Source organism: Corvus kubaryi, unplaced genomic scaffold (genome assembly GCF_017639235.1).
Source record: "Corvus kubaryi isolate FWS band 111438036 unplaced genomic scaffold, C.kubaryi_AGA036_p1.0 137, whole genome shotgun sequence".
Taxonomy (NCBI): Eukaryota; Metazoa; Chordata; class Aves; order Passeriformes; family Corvidae; genus Corvus; species Corvus kubaryi.
The window spans coordinates 9,014,512-9,031,739 of NW_024580671.1; the positions used below are offsets into that span (position 1 = coordinate 9,014,512).

Here is a 17,228-nt window from a genome sequence, read left to right on the forward strand (position 1 = left end):
GATGCAAAATCCTGTGCAGTAGTGCACTATGAAGCTGACAGCAAGGAGTTTCAAAAGGATCTCCTTCTGCTGAACAGCATGGGTATTAGACTAGAGGTGGAAATTCAGTCTCTAACTGTAAAGTAATGCAGGCAAAACCAATAAAGGAAATAAAAGCAAAGCAGTGCATTAGCAGCTAGTAAATTGAATGGAAGACAGTGGCCTTTGGTTCTGGTTTTCCCTAGCCAATGATTTACAGAAAACTGAATATATATCAAAAAGGATTGTGCTGTACCTGACCTGTTCTTTCTACCCTTGGTGGTTTAGTTCTGGTCATTAAGTCCAGAAGCAAGTTAGGGATACTTGTGTAGTCTGATGCAGTATGGCCATTTGGCAGCTAGTATAGGACAGAGACACCAAGATGGTCGGGGGCTGGGAAAATGGTGTATTGGAGTAGTCTGAGAGAACTGATATTGTTCAGCCTTAAGGAGACAGCTACAGGAAGATCTTACTGCTGTTGCCCACATGGAAAAATGTGCCAGATTCTTCTCAGACGTGCACTGAGACGTGCAGCTGAGAGGGAATGGACACATCCTGCTAAGTTCTGCTTAGATTCAGAGATTTATTTATTTCTCTTTCTTGATCTCTTTCTCTCAGTCCCTCTATCTCTCTTTCTTTCTCTTTCTGTCTTTCTTTCTGTCGTGAAGGTGGTCAAGTATCGTAAGAAGTTGCCAAGAGAGGCATGTGACCTCCTTCCAGGGAGATACCCAGTTTGCCTAAACATGGTCCTGAGCAGTCTGGACTGAGCAGTAGGCTGTCCTAGGTGGCCTCCAGAGGCCAATTGCATCCTATGGGTTCTGGCTTCTTAAAATGGGTTCTTACCACCTACTTGTGCCCTAACTATACATTATTTCACATGGTATATTCATGACAGAAGTGGAATATATTTGCTCCAGGTTAACAACTACATATTAAAACTCAATTCAGGAGCATTGTGGGGCTAAGACACTTCGGATTTGGCATAAACAAAGCAAGAGTCAGCTATGGTCCTTTCTGTCTATTGGCTTGACAAAGTATTAAAATACTTTGTAAAATGTCAAGAAGAGGAGTTGATTGTCAGGGTGCAGCTATAGCAGGAGTCAGTAAATGGTATTGTTGTCCATTCTTAAGGTTTTTGGTTTTTTACTTCCAATGTCTTCTTTAAACAAATGAGATATATTCATTTTTCAGACACTGAATGATGGGGAAGAGTATACCTAGCATAGCATGTGCTGCCATGTCACGATGTGTTTGTGCAGGTGCATATTCTCTGCATCTGGATCAAACCTGTCTCCAACAAGGAGGTCAGTAAAAATATGTTCTTCACCCTGATATGTCTAACTAGGGTCAGTGCTTCTTAGTACTTGGGTTAAGATCTTTGAAAGGTAAGATAGTGCTATTTGTGGCTGACTGCGTCTGTTCAACACGTGGCACGCATGGCCTGAACAAACAATTCAGACTACAGCAACACGCAAAACTGCCCATCACTCCATCACTGTTTTCTCCTGTAATAAGAACTTTTATTTGTAAGCTGAAGATCCTGCCACAGCTCAGCAACTTAACAACCATGTGTTCACCAGCAATACTTATGGAATAAGCTGAGTCCTATAGTTTTAAAGAACAAATGTACTTCAACTTAATTACAGTCAGGCCTGAATAAAAATTAAAGGGTTTGCATGTCTGTTAGTCTGTATGTGGGTAGAAAGGCAGTGAGGTTAAGATAATAGGCTCAAAATGTATTCTCAGAAAACATTTAAAACCACAGCAGGGTGTGATTGTATGCAAATAAGTATTTTTGCAATAGCAGATTAAACACCTTATGGAATTTGTATGGAAAACTGCATGCTTGTACTTGATGCAAAGTATGGTTAAGCACCAATGTGTGGAGTTTTTGCCTTTGGTCAAAAATTAAGGCAGATTTAAATCAATCAATGGTTTTCTCAGTCTTTTCACAGAGTATATTATAAGTTATGAATGGTGACTACTAGAGAGAAAACATAACTTTCTCCTTGGGTCTGCATTGTTACAGGAATGTGTCCTACTATGGTTTCCAATCAGTAAATGCACAGCAATAGCTGAAAGTCTGGTGATAACATGGCAACATGTAGGATCTGAGACAGTGAGGGAAGAAAATTGGCAAATTGATGTAAACTTTTACTAGAATAGCTGTTACTGTATGTATTTTGCATCAGTTTACAGACAGCTTTTTGTGAATGGGTGAATTAAGCATTTCAGGTTCCAGGACTACATTTAAATAAACTTTTTCATGTTCAAAGATGATGAAAATGACCCTCAGGCAACCCAGTCCTATAGGGGCAGCAGTACCTTCTCATAAAGCTATCCTTAGCAGTAGTGGAAAGACCTGCATTGTCACAGGCAGATAATCGCTGCTCTACTTGGACATTTGCATAACTAAGGGACATTATGGTTGGCAGAATGACTTAACTGTCTTTGCAAAATAGTCTTCAATGTTAAATTCTAATCTACATTACATACCAGAGTTGTGTATCTGCCTTTCTGAAACTCCTTTCTCTTGCACACAAGTTAGTGTGTCCTGTGCAGTGAGAGCAATACCATTGCTTTTCCTAGAAAATTGCCCTTTGGTATGCTCAGGAAGAAGTTTAAAGGAACATTTAAAGTTGCAATCTGATTTTTTTTCCCTTAGCAGTGATAGAACTTATTTAGCAAAATCAGATATAATGGTGATTGTTTTAATCCCGTATTTTTCTACTATCTGGAGTAGAAAAAATAAAATACATTACTTCTATATATACTTCACTATATAAATTAGCTTTTATATAAATAGTGACATAAATTGGACTCACAGTGATATGCAGTTTCTCTGGGATGGATATAGTACTTCATGAAAGACATAAGAGCTTCTCTGAAGAAGTCAGATTATCATGTTGAGAAACAGTAAAACACACTCTCTTTCTGTCTTCCAAAACAATTCTGCCTGCTCAGCAGTAAATCTACAGAGGGAACCCAAGCTCACACTGGCAGGATTACTCTTCTGCCTCTTAATCATAATTTGTTAGTGAAATCAGTGGTCAAAGGAAGTGCAAGGTCAGCTGTTCTGAACACTGGTAGAACAGGCTTCACTCTCCATCATTCATGTGCCATTGTCCCACGGACTCCAAAATCCCATCTGGACATGAGTAGATAACTAAGCATTGTGATTTATACAGACAGATGGGAATTGGAGCACTCTGAAAGGTATCACCTACCCTCCCCTGGAAGGGTCTCACCACTGCTTAGTGGAAGGCTCAGTTTATGAAGCTGTTGCTGAAGTACTGATCATAACCCGATGTTTTAAGAGAAGAAAAGCATAAATGCCAGGGTTTTTTCATTTCTCCCCAGCAAATAAGGAGTGGTCTTCTTCAGGAAAACAAGAACGTTATTACCATGTAGGCAGAAACAACCAAGTGAAGGTGATGGGCCATCCAAAGTGATGAACCACTCCCAGCCCTTGAAAAAAATAACTTCTAAAGTTAGAGCTGAAACAGCCAACATAAAAGTCTGTGGAAATAACTTTGGGCATGTTCCCTTAGAAGTGGCATAGAAGAAGAAAAGGTGACTTATGACAAAGCAGAATTATTGGTAATGGAATGTAAAGCTGTTTTTACACTGCCTCATTTTGCAGCCAGCATATTATTTCTCACTTTTAGGACTGCCTAAGTTCACACACAAGCCAGTAGAAGCAAACTACATAATTGCTTGAAACAAGGGAAATAAAGGCAGCCTTGTTAACATAATGATATTTTAATAATTATTTCAAGCAGAAATCATTAGATTTCCCTTCAGTAGCATATAATAGTGTAGGGTATGCCCAGCCTCGGTCAGAGCTACTGACCCCTCACCAGCTGTAATATAATAGCTTATATTTTAAGGCAGTTTAGGGACAAAATCAAAATATATACCAACATTATTCACTCATGCAGAAACAAATATGGAGAAGAGTCTGAAAGATGGAGACCAAAGAAGTCTTGCTCATAGAATTTTTCCTGAAGCAGTTCGATTCAGGTGGGACTAACTGACTGTACTATACAAAGAGATTTGCCCAATTGTGTTTGTTATTCCCCACTGCCTCTTTGCAGGAGGAGGGAAAGATGACAGAACAGTTTTTGTTTTAATGAAGCATTTTTTAAAAAAGAACCCCAAAGAAACAGACCTTCAAGATGAAGGGAGAAAAGGTGAAGTTTATGAGCCTACCTCCTGGGGAAGTTCATTCCACTACTAAGAAAACTTCTGCCCCTCATGGCAGAGAGCTTCGTTATGGCAGGAGAGCCAAAGTGGTGACTGTGGACCACAGACAATCTTTGATGGGCTTTTCCTTCTCTCTCTGTCACACTCTTGGCCTTTCCTGAGATGTTCAGTCAGTTGCTATTAGTGTCAGAGCTCGGGATAGACTGCATACCTTGGTTTTAAATAAGACCCACTCGTCAGTGCAGACTTCTGTGAAGCAGCCTGAAGTATTTGGGTCTTTTGTTCTGCTTTCAAAATTGGTGGGTACAGGGTTATTTTGTCAAAGTAATGATGCAAGATGCTTAGAGTTTTTGTTCTTAAGTTTTTTTCCCAAGGCTACTTAATTCTGTACAAAACGTGTGCCCACTCAACCCTCAAATAGCCTTTTTGCTACAAATGGCAGACTTTCAGAATATTTTTTTCTCAACTCTTTTTTCCATCTCTCCTTTCTTAAACCATAACAACAATTTTCATGCAAGTGACTTCCTGGAATATTATTTTTTAAGAAATAAGTCTGATTTGTTAAAGATGGTGAATTCATAGGCAGCAGTTGCTTCTCTTACCCACTACAGTCAGACTGTGTTGCCACAGGATGAGAACTGTAGTGTACTGAATGCTTCTTCAGATCAAAGTGGATGAAGGGTATAATTTTAGAGCTGAAAGACATTTCTTACAGTTGGAGTAAAGGGCTGAAGTTTATTATACCACCCATCCTATATTGCACATTCAGATTGCAGGCCTTCAGGCCTGGAACTCTGCCTGTGCATTTTACATGTGCAGTATTCTCAGGATACAATATAAATAATAATATATCATCAGTGAAGGGAATAGCCCACTGGAGCAATCCACAACTGAGTGAACCTTTCAGATATTGTGGAACAAGGCCAGCATTACTTCAAAAACATTTCTTATTTCACAAAGTCAGTCAAATACCTAAATTAAAATCCCACTCAATTGCTTTGGTCTTATCAGATAAAGTATCTGTGTGTTCATTTAATATGCCTCTCATGCATTTTATCTTTATGCTTCATTTAAATATGAGAAGCAAACACATTTTATATAGTTGTTATTCTCCAATTACTATAAAAGCTTCTTGGAATCTTTGATCATGAGAATGTTATTTCAAATCTGGTTCTGCTTTGCAATTACAAAGTGTCTTTACTGAAGTTAGTTTGGATGCAATTCTAACCCCAGTAGAGTAAATCACAGTCAGTCCTCAAAAAACCAGGTATGACTATGGAGCAGTAAAGAGATCAGAATGAACCCAAGTAACTGAGTTGATTTTTGTGGTGTTGGGGTTTTTTAGACAGAAATTCCAAACAAAGCTGTAATGATAATAAGCATCTGATGTGAAACATCAATGATTTAGCATTACATGGCATTTACAAAATGTTATTATTATTATTAAAATACAGTAGATCAGCTTTTTTTTTTTTTTTTTTTTTGTATTAGGGACACTAGGATAAAGCGTCAGCCACAGTGTTTTGGTTTTTTGGGGGTATTTTTACACAAGGCCACAGAGAAGTGATGCAGGTATATGATGGCTGCTAACCAAGTTCAACATGCTTGAGTGTGCACAGCTATTAGATGATCACAGTGTATTCAGAGCTGTCACACAAACTGTCTCTAGACTTAGGTAAGACTGAAGCTAGCACTCTACAGCATCAGTGTCAGATAAAGCTCAGGAAGTAACAGCAGCAGCAAAACCAAGTTGCACTGCTTTATGTCTTACAGATCATTTGTCCAGTATTTATTGAGTGGTGACGTAGCTGTAGCATAGAACTGAGGAGAATGATGGAACTTATAAAGGCCAAATCTTCTGGCAAATGTACAAAATACAGTGCAAGAAAATAATCCTACTGCCAAGTCAACAAGAGTGCATGCAGTAGCAATGGCTAGGTGACAAACTGACAACTGGTTTAAGTTTATGCATAGGGTATCTTCAGACTTCCAAAAGTCTTAGCTTAATACTTGTAAAGTCTTAACTATCATGAAATATAAAACATGATTAAAGTGTCCCTTCTACTATTAAAATGTGGCTCCTTCATTTACTGATTTATTACCTTCATGCACCAGAGGTCTGATTGAAATTCACTCACTTCACAAGGATCGAAGGTCAGGTTTATTTAGTGAAGTACCAGGCATTTCCATCTCCAAACACAGAGGCAGAGCACTTGCAAGCATTTAGTACCATATGGGGTCAGATTAAACTATGAACAAAGAATTTTCAGACAATGAATCCATGAAGAGTTTTACTGCTTTTCCATTTAAAAATACACATACTGTGTCAGCCTCTTCCAAAAAAGTAGTGCTTTTGTTTCTGTCTTTTATGCCTGAGGGGAAAAAGAATACTAGAAAGAATTCACAGCCTTAGAAATGTATCTTCTTTTTTCTCAGCAAATGCACAAGGACTAGGACTCATTTCTCATTTACTAATAAAAAACAAGCAAAACTCACAACACAGTTTAGTTTAAATTCAGCTAGACTGTGCTCTCTATTTGAAACTGTAGACTCCTTACTGTTAAATAATTTCGAGTGAATCTATCAGGATGCAGGACTAGCAGACTGATCAGTGATGAGATGCTCCATGAGCACAAAGTAGCACCCAAGAGGAGCAGCCTTGTGGTTGGTGACTTGCAGGCCCAGCAGTTGAGTGCACAGCAAATCAGCCGTGCCCTCTGACATGGCCCACAATGTTCTGTCATGATCCAAGGCAACGCCCATCTTCATCTAGCACTGCCCCTCCTGGCTGTTGTTGATAAGGACTATGAAAGGAAGATTCAGAGCAACCACAAAGCTTTGCAAAGCAGCGGATGCTTTGATCATTTTAAACACTATGTAGTGGGTGCTGGAGTTCAGTCTGTCTAGTTTAGTCCTGCGTCTTTCTTCACCATGCAAACATGCTTAACCTGTAGCAGGAAGGAAAAAAAACCAGTTCCAGTTGTCCAATACATATATTTATTCTACAACCACAAAAAAGTTGTGTAACTTCCAAAGGTAATGGGAAAATAATTCAATCTAATTTAGACATATTTATTTACTAAGGATGCAACCCTTTCCTGGGATGGTGGCTTTTTTCAGCTTGAAAAATAGCACCCATTTGTTTTCTCTAATGCCCTAATCACTACATGAGGTTATGGTTTTCCTTTGCCTGTTCCCTGTCCAGTCTTAGAGAAGTCCTTCAGAGCTGACTGTCTACAGCTCACTGTGGGCAGCAGCACTGGAGAGCACTCTCATGATCTCACGGTGAAGAATGTCTAAAACTGTGTGATGCAGATTCAGTTTTCCTCAGGAATATTTAGCTTACCAAGTAAATGCTTTACCTACTACATAAACTTCCATAAAGAAACCAGGAAATAACACCAAAAGTTAACTGCGAGCTCCTGAAACATAACTTCTCAACATTCTCCTTTTTACTTACTCGGAGTTCAGGTGGCTTGGGACCTGAATGGAGTGTTATGTGGAACACAGTTATCACTCTACTCAGGACAGTAATTAAAACAAAAATTACCTGGATTAATTCTTACTTTAATAAACAAAGAGATAAAAAAGGAGCCACATGCTGGCCCTGCTACATTCACCAGACTCAGTGTATGGAACAATACAGTGCTGCAACCCTATTCAGTTTCTACATTTTAGGTCCAAAAGTTGTCACCCTTATTACATGCATGAGGAGCATAAACCTTGGTTTTGACAACTCTTAATACCTGCATTTACCCAGCATGCTTAAAGATGCAAGATTAGAAAATACGATTTAACTGTGGAATGATTCTATTATCTTTTGTTCAAAGTCATTTAAACTGAGGTGCAGTTCTGCCTGAGCAATTCATCATGGGAAGAACTTTCTTAGTCATATATCCTGTTTCTTGATTCTATGAATAAAGACAAGTTTCACTGAGAAACTTAGAAGCATGTTTAACTAAAACCCATGCTTTTTATTAACATTCTAGATCAGAGGTTAAATGAAATGTGCACTTTGAAAAAAGCTGATTTTGTAGACTAAAAAAAAGGTGAGATTTGCCAGACACTGCAGAATTGAGATATTGAAGAAAACAAAGCTGTTGGTCACTTCAGGTGAAAGTATTTGCAAAGCAGAAGCCAGTAGTACATCAGATGAAATCTGTTTCTGTCCTAAAGTACAGAATTCCCCACGAGTATGGGAATAAGAATGGCCAGCTTCTCATTTAACACATGAACGCCTTAAAAATACAGTTGTTATTAGGGGCAGAGTAGGATATACTGTATATTGCAATGTTAATGGAGTTCTTTTTGTGGCCTTTTCATTGACATTCAAGAGGGTTTTCCTATGAAAATCAAAACATAAACTTTAATTTTGGATGTGTACTAGCTATTTGCATAGGCAAGCCTGTTTCACTAGAAACTTAAACGACTTCATGTGCTAGCTTAGAACATTTTAAAATGGAAATAGCATAAATGTACCATAAATGAATGTTACATAAATCCCCAATAATATATATAACAGGAATTGCTCATTGTTGCTATTCTTTTCTACCATCCTAATTCTCTTCTCTTCCCCTTACTTAAGTAAAAGTGTTCTTCCCTGCTGTATACAGGAAAATTAGAAGTTTCAACACACTTGGAAAGCAAAGTTCATTTGTAGTATTCATTACACAGTAAGTAGTCAAAGAAGTTTATTAACTTTATCAACATTAAGTTTTAAAAAGTAATTGCTTTTACTTGTGGAAAATCCTGCCATTTTGGACCTGCAATTGAGTGCAAGCAAAGCATGTAGTCCAGTAGAGTGCCTAAATTAAGTTTTGTGCACTCAGATTGTAACATAATCTTGGCCTGAAAAAGAAAGAAAAAACCCTGAAAACAACCCCTCAAAACAACCCCTAAAAACAACAAAGAGATTTTTATTTGAAAGCTGCTTCCCTTGCCAAATGAACAAAAATTATAAACATTGACACTTTATTTTGTGCTTCCTGGCACAGCACATTTGATTTGCTGACAAGGCTGCTGAACAGTTCTGTAACATGCAAGAGATAATTTGGTCACCTCTACTAAAACAAATACAGATTGTCTCATGAGATGATCAAGTCTCAAAGCAAATGAGGTCAACCAAAGATATCACAGATCTGCCAAAATCCCAGTAATGAAGCTGCTGTAGAGACTGGAGAATATTTTGGACATAGCTGCCACCTGGTGTTTGGTAAACATCATGTCTGAAAACCACCTGAAACGCTCTTAAATCTGTATTCTCATTAAGAAGCAAACACACACTGATGTATTTTATATGGATGAAATGCATAATCAGAAGAGGTTATTACCAGCATCTGTCTAGAAGAAAAATGAACAGGGTGCTTTAATGTTGCTTCCAGTACTGACTACAAAAATTCTCAAGTAAATCTTTCACTTAACCATATCTACACATCTCCTGTCGGATAATGGCACTTTTGGTGAGAAACCTCCTGGGCAACAGCCTTATACAACTTCACAGTCTGACTGTGAACTACAGAGGGCCAAACCCAAAGGAAAGAACTAAGTTATATGAGATGGAGCTAGGTAAGAAAAGGACCAGTGATACGTAATACTGGATACTGAGTAAACAGGTCATTGTCTGAAATTACTGTGATGAGTAGTCATTTGTCCTAGCTCAAACATTTAAAACCCCCAAGTCTTTATAGTGGAAGTGGCCATGACACTAACTACTAGTTTTGCATACTTGATATTGATGCTCACTGGTAAAACTCACAACAGTAAGCACATAAACTGAGATAAACCATGGTTTATCTTTACCTACCAAAAGGCAACTTCAAGTGGTTGCTAAAGCTTTAGAGTAGGCAATTGAACAAATTACTGTGCAATTCAGTGATATCAAACTGTATCTGTAACACAGTGAGGTTTTTTTCTCTGCCTCTGCAAAGGAACATTTAAATACAACTGTGTTTCCCAATCATAACTCAGGTTGAAGCCACAGTCTAAGGTCAGCCTCAGCAATATAAATAGCATTTAAGTTTGCATCCTGGCAAGCACAAACCAGAACTATTTTCTCTGCAATCGCATCTTTGTAGGGCTACTAAAATAAAGCAGAGTGTAGCGTTTGGGTTTTTCTTTTTCTTCAAGGCAATGGAGGTCAAATGCAACTGTGTCCTTAGGTGCCCCACTCCATTTCACTTCTAATAACTTTGAAAATGATATGCACTAGAAGATCAACACTTACTGTAAATTCTCTGTGTACACATATGCTCTCAGGAGCCTAATACTCTTCTAGGATCTTTGCAGAGAGCACAAAGGAGAAGGAAAAAAATACAAAAAGTTGAAAGAAAAACTGAGGAAAAAAGACCACTAATGACAAACAGAAATTACATCAGTGGTCTAGCATGCTGAGGGCTACTAACAGTGGAGCCAGGATCGTTGTTCCTGTATCCTAGGACACTAGGATTCAGGATGTTTATTGGATGTAAACAAAAAAAATACTTTAGGCTCCCACAAAAAAGTTGGATTCAAAAGGTAGATCTCCATTCTTTTTTGGTCTGTTCAAGTCTGTTTCAGCACATACTCATGTTAGTCAAAGCTCTTGCAGATCCTCTTTAATATTCCATTTGAGCTGGTCATCATTACTACTATTTTGACTGACAAATATGAAGATAATAATGTTGCATACACCACAAATCGTGCTTTCCATTCCCATTTTTGTTTCAGCATACACAATATACTGTGGCCCATGCAAGTCTTACTCTCAACGCACAGCTCTGAAAACAGCATTCTTCTTCAGCTGCTGCTTAAAAGGAAATTGGCTACTGAATAAAGAAACCAAAGCACTTAGCCAAAAATTGACAGATTTCGATATTCTGCAGTGCTAGGAAGGATCTGTGTAAACAGCACAGTACAAGCTGTTCCTCAGCCTCTGTGCATACATAATACCATAAACTAAGTATGCCAAATTGCTGTTCTTAATGAAAACCCTAAATCTACATACTGAGTGATTCAGTTTACCATGCCATATAAAAGTCAATCAATCATCAGTTTTTTTCAAATATGAAGAAAAGAGTGCTTTGTTCTCAAAGCATTGATAAAATCATGTAGATTTTTGGGGGAGCACTTGCTAGTGACTTAAGAATTATGTGCAAGTTTTTGGTAGTTAGGGAGCTACAGGGGTGGCTTCTGTGAGAAGCTGCCAGAAGCTTTCCCCATGTGCAACAGAGCCAATGCCAGATGGCTCCAGGATGGACCTGCCACTGGCCAAGGCTGAGCCCAACAGGTTGCTGATTTAAAAGGTGGGAAATAAAACCTGCTTACACCAGGGAAACAGAGAGAAGAGTGAGAATATGTGAGGAACAGCCCTGCAGACACCATGGTCAGTGAGGAAGGAGAAGATGCTCCAGGCAGTGGAGCAGAGATCCACCTGTAGCCTGTGAAGGACCCCACACCAGAGCAGAGGGATGCCCAAAGAGGACTGCAATCCCATGGGAAGCCTGCACTGGACAGGCTTCTGTGGCCCCATGGAAAGGAGCCCACACTGGTGCAGGTTTGCTGGCAGGGCTTATGACCCCATGGGGGAGCCACACTGGAGCATTTAGTGAAGAAATGTAGCCCATGAGAAGCTTTCACATTGAGAAGTTCATGGAAGACCATCTCTTGTGGGAGGGACACCAGGCTGGAGCAGGTGAAGTGACTGTAGTACAGTACAAATATTAAACAAAATCCTACAAAACAGTACTGGAATAATTTGCTGCTTCTGAACATAGTTTGTAGCATTGGCGCATTTATATGTGTTAAAGCAGCTTTGGGGCTAGAAACTCTTACCTGTTTTAAAAACAAGTTATTTAAAATCCTGTTTTCATAAAGTGTTTTCACTGTGCTGATAACAGAGAGACATGCCAAAAGTCACTGCAACCAGACTTAAACAACTTGCATACCATTGTATTTCAACCTGCCTGAAATCAGGGTATGCTACTTACAGTTGTTCTTGAAGCCCACTGCTGGACAGAGACAAGTACTAAAATAAAAAACTGCATATTTTATTTTTAGCTTTAAAGATGCATCTCTAAACAATCAGTAGAAAAAAAAAAACAGTAAAAAAAGTAAACACCAGCATTTTGTAAAGTCACATTGAACTAATACAAGACTTAATACAAAGTTTTCATACACGACTCAAATGCAGTTTTAAAAAAAAAAGTAGTCTGGTCTCCAAGACCACTTCCACTTGAAATAAATCGTTAAGTACCCACAGATTTTAACTATAAAACAAGGATACATTCTTTCTTTTTTCCATTTATGGAGTTGATTGCCACAAACTTCAATCATTTACCAGTGAAATTCTCATAGGCTCAGTTACAGAACTGAAGAGAACTCACACAATTCCATGACTGAAGTCTTTCCATTTTCAGTACATACAAGTCAGCACTGGTCACATATCTTTAGACTGATCATCTTCTTCAAGTTTTCTGATTTCATTCTTTAAACAGTTGATGGTTTCACGGCTTGCTTTTAGTCTTTCTTTAAGCTCAGCAATTTCAAAACTAGTCTTCTTTTTGGCAGCTTCGAGCTTCTCCCTTGTTTTCACTTCAAGATCTGCAACTGTGGTGGTGATAAAGAAATGTTTCAAGTACCATGAAAAGTTGCAATTTTTTAAAAAATTGAAACAGTAATTTGGATAGCATGTGTCCTGAAAAAATAATCTATTACTTTTAGCCTTAGAGATTCAATGGTTGTAATCAAAATGGTATCCACACAAGAATCTGGATTAAAAAAAAAAAAAAAAAAAGAAGCTTGTTTTGCAGCCTCTTTCAGCCCTCAGCCCATCAGTTTTGTAGAGGGAGTTATACAATTCATAAAATAATTTTAGACAGTTTTTTTTAAAGATTGGTGAGGAAAATAAAGCCTGACATGGTAACAGCAAATACATGGGAAATTACTATGAAAAAGAACTATGAATATGTGGTGCCCAGTGACAGCACATGAGGCCACAGGCACAAACTGAAATCTGGGAGGTTCCCTCTGAACATCAGGAAGCTTTTACTGTGAAAGTGACCAGGTGGTGGCACAGGCTGCCCAGAGAGGTTGTGGAATCTCCATCCTTGGACACATTTAAAAGCCATCTGGACACAGTCCTGGGGAATCAGCTCTAGGTGGCCCTGACAGGGCAGGGGGTGGACAAGATGCATCCACAGGTGCCTTCAAGCCTCCACCACTCTGTGGTTCTGCCTCGACGTACTGTAACCATTTTCTGTGTCTCACTGGAGTTTAATTCTACATATTCAAAAGTTTTAGTGATGCTGCCGTGCTTTACGAACATCTGACATCAAGTATCCTCTTTTTTATTATTTTTTTCATGCACAAGTTTTGGGATAAAGATGGTAAAGTCAACAAATCTATGAAGACCACAGAGACCCCTCATATCCCATACATTATGTAATTGTGGCAGAGGCAAATATTATCAAAAAAAACACACTAAAAGTTTCTACCTACTCTTTGGAGAAATATCCGAAAATTTTAAACTAAGAAAGTTTACATTTGGATGTTTTTATGAATCATATTTTCTAAACAAAAACTGTAACATGCAACAATAACAAAAATCCACCTCAAGACTGGCTGAACTGAGGCAGGAAATACAAGCAGCTCACACATCCACATAGCCAAGCAGACGTAAGGCAAATAGCAACCCCAACTTTGAAGAGCTTCAAACTCATAATCACTCTCCACTCTTAGCTCTAGGTGTTTGCTGTCCAAAAAAATACCTGACATTTGTTGTCAGGTGAACATAAGGTCAGGTGAGGTGGACTACGATGGAATAAAGTTTGTAATTATTAGGGCAGGAATTTGGCTCAATAAATACTAAATCTTCTACTCTCAGAAAGCAAGTAAGAGATGAAGTACAGAAGATCAGAACAGAAATAATCACTAAACACACTACAACTTATGATCCAATGGATCTTAATTTAATTTCCTTAATTCCCTTAATATTTTTGCTTATATTTGGAGACAAATTGGATAAAAAGGACACAAAAAACTTTACATTGTATTGAAGTATTAATATCTTTGCAAAAGTTCAAGTTAAATTTAATACAAAAATATCACTTTTTAGCAGCATCCAAATCCATTTTACTGCTACAGTCCAGAAAAAAAACCCACTAAAAGCACATCCAGCTATTGTTATTTCTAAAATTAAATATTTTGACTTTCTACTTACACTCTGTTTCATGTTTATAAGCACCTAGTGTTAGTTGACGAGATGTTGTTAACAGCTGCTGCATCATTGCAGTAGGATCTTGAAATATCTAATGAAGGAGAAAAATACATGGTATCACTAATACTCTTTAAAAATAAAGTGAGGATTACATTAAGAATGTTCATACCATTTCATCATAGAATTCAGAAACTACAGTTTTCTTCCCCAGGATGGCGTTGGTATCCGACTGAAAAAGCTTCAGCAAGTGATATAAGGTTACCTATGCAAAGACAGAATTTTATTAGCTTGACAATTGTAGGGAAATAGAAATCTTGTTCTAGATATCAAAAAGTAGTACTTGTTCTACAAAGCAACTGTATAGGATTTAAAAATGTTTTAGGAATGCAAATATAAATGTCATATAGCTTCAGTAGAATTACTTAAATTTAATATTAACTGTTAAAACATGCCAACTATCCAAAGGCCTCTTGAGACTTTAAAAATGCCTGGGAAAGTGGTTCAGTACTGGTATGTAAAAACGACTAATACCACCTTCTCTCAAACATTTCCAAATAGGTGATTTAATTAAAATTGACTTTCCCAATGAATCACTTAGAAAGTGCTTTCTGTGATGTTATCCTCCCTTCCTGAAAAAGAGAGGACCAGGGAGGCTGTGAATCGCTTTTCACTGGAATCTCTCTTTATGGAGTTACTCTTCCATCCTTGCACTGCACATGGCAGGGTGGGGAGAGGACTGGAAGCCCTCTATCCAGCCCTGAGGAGCCACTGACCACCTGGCCCAGGGCCTGGGAAGAGCACACACTGCCCACGTTTCTCCCCTTCTACGAACAGGCCCAGGAGTGATGGTGGGACAGAGCACCACCTTACTCCTCTTGGTACTTCCTGGAAAGGAAGAATGTGACAGGCTCCAGAACAGCCTTCCAAGAACTGCAGCAAAGAAAAAACACCCAACCAGTTTAGGACAGCTTGGCCAAGCTGTGAATGGAATTAATACAAATCAGGATGCTACTGAGACCAAAAGCATAGGAAACCCTTTCTACAGATTGCCACGTATTCAAGAAAAACATAAAATTCAGTTTCCCTCTCATTTAGCAAAAAATGGATAAATAAAAGGATTGTTCATGTGGCAGAAGGAACACAATGCTTCCAGAAACATCCTTTTTCTCTATAATAATCAAGTTTCCTACCTAAACCTGGATAAACAAGCCTACAAGATATGTCTGAAACACAGGAATGGAAGAAAGAAATTAATTCCAGTGCTTTATGCAACTACAGAGTTGTCTTAACCTGGTTTTCTTAGGCAGAGACTTTATGCTAGCATAGTACCTCTGCTGCTTTTTAACTGATTTTGATCTGACAGAAAAAAAAAAAAAAATACTCAAATATCCTAGAACTTGGAAGCTACACGGAAGAGAAATCCTCAGCGTGTGCTCAACCTAGGTAAGGTGTAATACGTGGTCACGTATTAGAAAATGTCACAGAAGCGAAGCACAGGAAAAGCAGTCATGAATACCAGGAGCAAAGCACAGAAACAGGAAAACGTGACCAATCCTTAAATTAATTTTCTACAAAACCAGACTTTTATTACTTCCATGACCAATGAAACTTATTTTGACCACCAATTTCTTAGAGCACAGCTGTAGGCCACCATAATTAATTATTTCAGTTTTGTTAAAAGTTCAGTGTACTTACAGGTCTTTCATTTGGATCAATGAAAAATATCTTAATGATTATTTCAAATTCACCCCAGCCTGTTTCGGTGATTTCATATGGTGGTTTGGTAACAACTGCAATAGGAAACACAGAAGTGTTAAACCCATGATAAAGCCGGAACAAAAGCCCAGTTCTAGGAACAAATGCCAAAATGCAAGACCCACCTCTTAAAGGATTACCGTAGCTTTCATGCAACTTGAATTGAATTTTTTTCACATATGCAGACATGTCCTACAACAGAAACATTGCTATTTCTGATTATTCAGCACACCAAGCTACTGTTCATTCATCTATCCTACATGCCTATCATTCCTTCTGACTTAAGAATATTACTTCTGACTTTAAACACAGAAGAAAAGTAAAACAGTAAATCCAAAAACTAGTTCTGGCACAGAGGTCTGTTAGTATTTTGTCCCCACGAATGCTCCCCAGTCTTCCCCTAACCTGGAAAGACCACTCCAAAAATACAGAAGTGAAAGCATGCCTTTCCCATGGTTTTCTTTTTAGGAAACCCACCAGCCTATGTGTTTCCTCTGCTTACAGCCAAAGACCCTCCTGCCCCTTCCTCGAATCCCGGCTTTTCAAACCCCCACGTCCCGGCTAGAAAAGACCTCTAACATCACGGAGTCCAACCCTTAACCCAAGGCCACCACTAAGCCATGTCCCCAGGTGCCACATCCACAGGCGTTCTGCACGCTTCCAGGGATGGCGCTTCCCCAGTTTCCCGGGCCGCCTGTCCCAAAGCCCGACCAGCCCTTCGGTGAAGCGGCTCTGCTGTACCTCGTTCCGGTACGGCTTCACGTACACCGTCCACTGGTGAGTGTGACCATCCTCCTCTCGCTTCTTCCCAAAGTACCGCGCGACGTTCCCGTACACGATCGGCTTCACTATGGTAACGCCCTTAAAGAAAAGGAACACAAGCGGACGCGGCGCGTTCAGAGAGGCGCTGCCGCGCCGCCCCCCGCGGCCCGCGCCTCGCCGGCGGCCGCCCAGGCCGCACCTTCACCCTGCCGCCGGAGTCAGGCCCGAACTCTGCCATTCTCTTGAACATATTGCCCGGGGGCGCCGCCCGCCGCCGCCACCGCCCGCACCCGCC

The 17,228-nt window shown here is 39.2% G+C and overlaps 1 protein-coding gene across 1 annotated transcript; it reads right to left on the minus strand.

The window, feature by feature from the left end:
• Positions 1-12,227: 12,227 nt before the first annotated feature.
• YEATS4 (YEATS domain containing 4) lies at positions 12,228-17,222 on the minus strand. The gene is made up of 7 exons (XM_042017803.1): positions 17,133-17,222; positions 16,913-17,032; positions 16,297-16,363; positions 16,112-16,206; positions 14,586-14,678; positions 14,420-14,507; positions 12,228-12,807 (listed from the first exon to the last, which is right to left on the minus strand). Exons 1-7 carry the CDS (start codon positions 17,181-17,183, stop codon positions 12,638-12,640), a joined length of 684 nt encoding a protein of 227 aa, XP_041873737.1. The 5' UTR covers positions 17,184-17,222; the 3' UTR covers positions 12,228-12,637.
• Between the last annotated feature and the right edge of the window lie 6 nt (positions 17,223-17,228).

Excerpts from the sequence above, each read along its gene's own strand:
- YEATS4 (XM_042017803.1), bottom strand. The coding sequence starts at position 17,183 with ATGTTCAAGAGAATGGCAGAGTTCGGGCCTGACTCCGGCGGCAGGGTG. Across the intron at positions 14,508-14,585 it reads CTGAATTCTATGATGAAATG|ATATTTCAAGATCCTACTGC; the intron begins GTATGAACATTC and ends CTCCTTCATTAG. Across the intron at positions 12,808-14,419 it reads TTATAAACATGAAACAGAGT|TTGCAGATCTTGAAGTGAAA; the intron begins GTAAGTAGAAAG and ends TCACCACCACAG.